The sequence below is a fragment of the Protobothrops mucrosquamatus genome, unplaced genomic scaffold (genome assembly GCF_001527695.2).
Source record: "Protobothrops mucrosquamatus isolate PMUCROS unplaced genomic scaffold, P.Mucros_1.0 scaffold2342, whole genome shotgun sequence".
Taxonomy (NCBI): Eukaryota; Metazoa; Chordata; class Lepidosauria; order Squamata; family Viperidae; genus Protobothrops; species Protobothrops mucrosquamatus.
Genome location: NW_015388423.1, coordinates 177 through 7,846, shown reverse-complemented (window position 1 = coordinate 7,846; position 7,670 = coordinate 177). Strand labels below are relative to the sequence as shown.

The 7,670-nt window shown below is 38.6% G+C and overlaps 1 protein-coding gene across 1 annotated transcript in view; it reads right to left on the bottom strand.

Annotated features, from left to right (window-relative positions):
• Positions 1–6,948, bottom strand: part of LOC107295444 (hephaestin-like) — an 87,411-nt gene extending 80,463 nt beyond the window's left edge. The window contains exon 1 of the mRNA XM_015824757.1: positions 6,774–6,948. Coding sequence (XP_015680243.1) covers positions 6,774–6,942 — 169 coding nt within the window. The 5' untranslated portion in view covers positions 6,943–6,948. The remainder of the gene's footprint in view (positions 1–6,773) is intronic.
• Positions 6,949–7,670: the final 722 nt, after the last annotated feature.

The following is a 7,670-nucleotide window of genomic DNA, read 5'->3' as shown; positions in this document are numbered from 1 at the left end:
TGCTCCCATAACACAGGGGCTCCCACGGTGGATTTGGCCCGTTCAATGAACCCCCTCATTAGGTTTTTGTTCACGTATCGCTGCATCTCCTCCATTTCGAGGGGGGACATAGCATACATTCTCGGTCGTGGGAGTTTGGCTCCTGGCACCAGTTCGATGGAGCAGTCATTGTGTCTGTGAGGGGGTAGGGCATCACATTCTTTTTCACTAAAAACCTCCGCCAGGTCCTGGTATTCATTGGGGATGACTGGTTCGCGTGGAGGCGGTGAGGCGGCCATGTGCGCTCGCTCATTGGGTGGCCTAAGGTGCCCTGCAACGTTCGTTGACTCAAGAGGGGGATTAGGCCCTATAGGTAGTCTCATGGTTCTCATTCCTTTCTCCCACCAGATGAATGGTTTCCATTTGTCTAACCAGGCTAACCCTAGGATCACCGTCTCAGTCAACGGTTGCTGGAATTGGGTATGTCTAGTTTAACGAAGAGAAGGACGAGGGGGGACATAATAGCAGTGTTCCAATATCTCAGGGGCTGCCACAAAGAAGAGGGAGTCAAGCTATTTTCCAAGGCGCCTGAAGGCAGGACGAGAAGCAACGGGTGGAAACTGATCAAGGAGAGAAGCAACTTAGAACTAAGGAGAAACTTCCTGACAGTTAGAACAATTAACCAGTGGAACAACCTGCCTCCAGAAGCGGTGAATGCTCCAACACTGGAAGTTTTTAAGAAGAGACTGGACAGCCATTTGTCCGAAATGGTGTAGGGTTCCTGCCTGAGCAGGGGGGGTTGGACTTGATGACCTCCAAGATCCCTTCCAACTTTATTATTATTATTATTAGTTCTTAAACAAGTCCCCAGGAGGGTAAGAGATCTTAGAAGACCTTATCAACACATCACATTGAAACTAATAAGACAAAATATTAATTTTAGGTGGTTGATGCCGGAAAGGATCCTGGTGACTTGGCAAGAAAAAAGATACAGGCTGGATACGATAAACAAAGCAGAAGAGTTTTCTCAGCAATAGCTAGGTAGTGAAGATGAACTAGAAGAAAGAGAACTAAGAGAAGAAGATATTACAGAGAGACATAGCAGAAAGGCACGAGAAGCACAAAGCAAAGAACCGGAAATTGAGAGAAAGGAAAAAATGAATAATGGCAATGACGATGAAAGTAGACATAAAAAATTTAAAGACGACAGATCAACGAGAACGACTAGATCAAAATATAGGCAGTAATGTGGAAGAACTAACAGCATTATCACTAAATGTAAATGGCTTAAACTCCCCGGCTAAGAGAAACAAAATTTTGAATAGGCTTAGTAAGAAAAACTTAGACATAATAATCTTATAAGAAACACATATAAAGAATCAGCACCAAGATCTATTAAACTACCACAAGTTAGGAATTAAATTTGTATCTCTTTCACAGCAGAAAAAAGGAGGAATAGTGATATATGTCAAGGAAAAAATCCCAGCAAAACAAATTTATCAGGACGAAGAAGGTAGAATACTGATAATTGAAATCGCCTTGAATAAAAAAAAAGTTGCCCTGGTAGGAATTTATGCTCCCAATGAGAGACAGAGACAATTCTACAAGAAATTACATAAGATCATTGGAGATATCGAATATGAGAATATCTGTTTAATTGGTGATTTCAATGCAATTGTAGATAGAGAATTAGACTATAAAAGTGAGAATGCAAGAAAAGGAACTAGAAGAATACTACCCGATACTTTTTTTTTAATGGTGGAGGAACTTAACATCCAGGATAGTTGGAAGGAGAGAAATTTGAACGTAAAACAATTTACATATTATTCTGGGAGCCACCAATTGTGGTCTAGAATTGATATGGTCTGGACAATGAAAGAATTAAATTAAGATGTAGATGATGTAACAATAGATATTACTGTATTTTCCGGCGTATAAGACGACTTTCTAAACCCTGAAAATCTTCTCAAAAGTTGGGGGTCGTCTTATACGCCCAGTCGTCTTATACACCGGAAAATACGGTAGTAGTTCCTAAACTTCTAATATGTATACATATATATAACTCCTGAATAGATAGACAGACACATTTGAAAGTCACATTTTTAAAAATAACCTGCACTTGTTTCTGTGGAATTCTGCCTGTCAGAACGTTTTTGAAGCCAAAGCCCAGTAAGGCAGCCGTATCAATCTGTTGCAGGCTAACACTTTTATTATAGCTTCGTCTTGCGGCGAGATGAGCGACAAACAAATTTAATAAATTAATAAATAATAAATAAAACTTGCCTGGTTATCTTGAACAAGGATGCGAATCTTCTGGAGGCTGTCACACCGAAGCATAGGGATAAAAATCAGCCTTTAAGGAGTTTTCCCCCTTTCTAGCTTCAGGTTTGGCCCCGCAAATGGAAGCTCCGTGCTTTGCCTTTGGCAACCGGAAGATGGGCTTGCAAGTGGAGGCCCTCCCCGTCGCCCTTCGTTAAAATGGCGGCCGCAGACATGGCTGCTTAGGGCGCTCGAGAGGTCCCTGGCGGGACTGGCGGACACGGGGTTATCAAAAGGCGGAGGTAGCCGGCCGGGTGACTAAGATGGCGGGAGGAGGATTCTTGAGCATCGTGGAGTACTTGGGGGGAGACAGCGGCTACCGCTGCGGCTATTGCAAGAATGACACCAGCAACTTCTCCCACGGTACGAATCGGATACAGGAACAGAGCAGAATGCAGCACCAGAGAGGCGAGGAGAGCCGAGCCTTGCCATCATTTGCCTCAATGGCGAGTCTCTTGATTGCCGTTTGAGGCTGCGATATTCCTTTTAAAGGGTAGGACGTGGAGGAGTCGGAGCGGGACAACTTCAGGCCATGTTAGGCTTCAGCCGAGGGCAAAAGGCAGTCGGTGCTCGGTGCCTCCTATAGCCCGTTTCCAGGCGCCTCTCGAAGCTATCCTTTTAAAAACAGTTCACAGAGCGATATCACAATTCTCAAAAGGTGCCGGACCCTGCCTGGTCCATCTCTAGTTCGAGCCCTTGGCTGCAATTTAAGTTATCAGAGTGAGAATGAAAAACAGAACGAGGGAAACGAAGCACCTGTTTGCTTCTGACAAGGACCACGGTGTCCGTTTTCAGGGCGCGAGGTACAAGTTATCTGATGCTTTTCTGTCTTAATTTTGTGCCCGGTTCCTCTCAATGTAGCCCTTGGCTACCAAAGGACATTCCTAACCCTGAATTGGAAGAAACTGCCTTGCATAATAACAATCACAGGGGTGGGAGCCAATACAGCTAGTCCCCAAATTGCAACCATAATTGAGCCCAAACTTTCTATTGTTGAGACATTTGTTAAGTGAGTTATGCCCTATTTTTACGACCTTTCTGGTCATAGTTGTTAAGTGAATCACTGCAGTTGTTAAGTGAATCTAGCTTCCCCGTTGACTTTGCTTGTCACAAATGACTCAGTTGCCAAGAGTCTAAATTTTGATCATGTGACCATGGGGATGCTGCAATAGTCGTAAGTTAGAGAAACAGTCATAGGTCTCTTCAATGTCTGTTATAACTTTGAATTGTCACTGAATGAACTGTTGTAATTGGAGGACCACCTATACTCAGAGTCTAAAAGCACATTTTATAAAAACCCATAAGCCTTTGTAAACCCCAGCACATTTTCTCAGGAACATGGGTACAGATATAGAATAGGTTGGGTATGTGTATGAAATATTTGTTGTTGTTATTATTAATGTAAAGACGCACAACAGAGAGATGGGCAAGAAACCAGTGGAAATTAATAGAAATGTGTAGCATTCCCACCATCCATGGAACTATAAACTAGCCAATCACTATATGCACTCAGATTGTATTTATTGTACTTTTATGCTTCATTGTTTTGTGCAACCCCCAATATTAAAAAGAATAATAGATTTTAAAGAAAGAAATAGAGTTGTATGAGTTTGTTGTATGGAAACAAGGTAACAGTAGAATCGAGGATAACAGAATAAATAAACCAGTGACAGATATTTACAATAATATAATTGTTTTAAATTAAATTTAAAGGAGTCAAAGGAGGTCTTGTGGGAAATACTGTTGAAGTAGATGGGGTATTGAGCTGAACTGCATTGTCAGATCCACTGACAGCGTCTTCTGCTACATAAGTACTCTTCAGAAATAAGAGCATTAACCCAGATTTTGTATAAATGTTCATGCTGGTTGGCAAATTCTGGGAGTTAAAACTGTCATATCTGAAAAGTGCTCAGATTCAGGAAGGCTTATTTGAGAGCTGTATTTTTGCAGCACACCAAAATCCATGGCGTATTTAATAGACCCAATTGCCTGGGTCATCTAACACACTGAACTATAAATTAATTCATTGGATGAAATCATAGAACATATTTATCTGGTGTATTATATGAAGCCAGACATAACAATAAGTAATCTAATGAATGAAAATAAGTACAATGTGTTGAGGAAGCCATACATGCTTGTAGCAGAATATAAGGACACATTCCTTTAATGTTAATTACCGTATTTTCCGGCGTATAAGACGACTTTCTAAACCCTGAAAATCTTCTCAAAAGTTGGGGGTCGTCTTATACGCCCAATCGTCTTATACGCCGGAAAATACAGTAATACATGGGCAGACCACAATCCTATTATAATGAAATGGAAAGGACAGAAGACAACAAAGAGGTGGACCTTAAAAAAAGCAATCTTAAATAAAAAAGAATTCAAGTATAAGATGGAAGAACAAATGCAGATATTCTTCCAGACAAATAAGAAAGAGCAGACTAATACCCAAAATCTATGGGATACAGCCAAGGCAGTCATGAGAGGAACTGCAATTGCATACATGGTCAATGAAAATAAAAAGAAAAGGCAGTATCAAAAAAGGCAGTATCAAAAAGAATACAAAAAACTAGAAATAGAACTACATAAAAAACCACAATGTAGGGATCTAAAATGACAACTAGACCTAAACAAACATAAATTGAATATTATAGAAAAAGAAAAATTGGCAGAAAAAATAAAAAGTATCAGACAAAATTTTTTTGAATAGGTAAATAAACCTGGGAGATGGTTGGCTTATAGATTAAAAAAACAAAAAGATAAAAGATGGATTAGTAAACTATGCAATGAAGTGATGGTATACCAGACTGAGAAAAAACATGTGACGTATGAATTCTATAAAAACCTTTATAAAGACGATGGAAAGATTAGTGAAGGAAGAATACTACAGTATCTTATGAATGCCGAACTGCCAAAGGTCCTGGAAGAATTTCAAAATATATTAAATAAGGACATAACACTCCAGGAAATTATAGAAGCAATTAAAAAACAAAAAAGCAATAAAACACCTGGCCCTGATGGATTACCGTCCGAAATATATAAAAATCTTCAAGAACTTATGGGCCCAACCCTATTGGATATATTTAATGAAGTATTAAAAGCAGCAAAGACCCCAAATTCATGGAAAGAAGCAATCATCATGCTAATACCTAAAGAAGATTCTGATTTAACTCTCATCAAAAACTATAGGCCTATCTCTCTATTAAATACGGATTATAAGATTTTTATGACAATAATGGCAGAAAGATTAAAAAGATACTTAGCTGAATTTATCCATACTGATCAAAACGGTTTCTTGCCCAAAAGGCGAATAAGATATAAGGTTAGGATTATATTAGACACGCTAGAATATTATGAATCGCATAATGAAAAACAAATGGCACTGATCTTTGTTGATGCGCAGAAAGCATTTGATAATATTAGATGGGACTTTATGTTGACCCAACTTAAACATATGGAATTTGGGGAAATGCAAATTCAGTTGTACATTCCTTAAAAACTAAAGCCAGTGAAGAATATTTCAATTCTCTATTCAAAATATATGTGTTATTTAGGTTTTATTTTTATGACATTTTATATTTATGATAGTAATACATTGTGAACTTAGTTTCTATAAAGACCTCCTCCAATTCACACAGGCTCTCCGGAGTTTCAAAAGCTGCAATGAAGCCAAACAATGAACATATCAAACATTTACCTGTTTATTTTTCCACTAGGCTCTTTTATTTATTTATTTTGTAAAATTTCAAATGTTTTATATGTTTCTTGATAGCTGAATAACAGCAAAAATCCCATTTTGACCCTTGTTTTCCACACACGTGCAAAAGCATTTCCAGCCATCTAAAAAGAAGAATTAAATATCCTTTCCCAAGACAATTGCAATCAATTTTATTTTTTGACTTGCTGCTTTCAGTGCTGGAAAAATGATCACATTTTGAGTACAGTGCAGACAAAACCAAGAATTTGAAGGCTTGAGTCAAGAGAACTAAATAATAACTCTCTAGTTAAGCCCATAATGATAAATGCTATGATCTGTATCAGTTTCATTTCAGTACATTATTGAAGTTATATCCTTTAAAATTTGGAAAATTAAAGGCACCACCATCATATGGGTGTCATAACTTTAATAGTGAAATCCTGGGTATTTGTTCTTTTCATCAAAAACTGATCAACAGGGGCAATGTCCTCAAAAGTGTATCGGATGATGCAATATTCATTTTCAACATATTGATTCCTTCTCATAAACTTAGTGGTATTTTCATCAACCTCTTAGAATCACTTTATACTTAGGTAAAAATGAAATATTCTTATATGCTAGACAAGATATTTTCCCAGGAACAATAATTCCCCTGTATTTAACAATGTCTGGACAGTAAAATTTGAACTTTTGTCTGCTTCTTTGGGGACCTTCTTATTCATTAAGCAAAACATTAGCCCCAATCAAAGCAGGAGGCAAAGAGGAGGGCGCTCACCATGCATCCTGTTGCTTTCTTTGAACTGTTCCTCTTCCTTGTCAACCGAGTCTGGCTCCGTGCAGAAGGAAGCAATGTTTTCATCCAAGTGCCAACTTTCGTTCTCATCTACCACACTAAACATCAGGAAGAAATCAAGGTCCACATCATTGCGTCTTGAAGGTAGCATTTTCAGAGTTCCTGGACCAGGAAAGAACGTGAGTGAATGAAGGACACCAACAGAGTGGGAAACTTATAAAGTTTTCACCTGCTTCAACTTCTCTTCCAGGATGACCTGCTAACCTGGGATTCATTGCATGCAATGCCCATAAAAAAGGGGGGGAGGGGTCATCAACCATACTGTCATTGCTGCCATCTTGAATCTATGTCCACACATCACATTAAGGCAGAGAATTGTTTATGCTGTATGAAACTCTCATGACTTGTAAATCAAAGTCTGCATTTACAATATTTCTATCTTGCAATACTCATTGCATAGAATTGCAAAGTGCCATACGCCTCACTAAAAACTAACATCTTTGTTTTAAAAAAAAATATTGATTTTTTAATATAAACATCTTGATATTTGGTAAACATGTTGTCTGGATTTATATTTACAAAGTAATCACTAACGGTTAATTTCTATATTCCAAAATCCACATTATAACTTTGCTTGATTTTCTCTTCTTCCAATAATATTCTCTTTGCAACCTAAATTAATACAATTCTTATTAATTTGATAGGTAACAATTAAATATAAAGATTGACTTCCGGTGGCTGCCGGCGGCCGATGGAGGCAATCTGACAGCCTCCCGTCAGCGTTCTATGTAAAAGCCGGCAAAACAGCGCATATCAGCTGTTTGCCGGCTTCAGCCTTCTTCTCGGGCGAAGGGAAGAAGGTGAGCTGCTGGTGAGTAG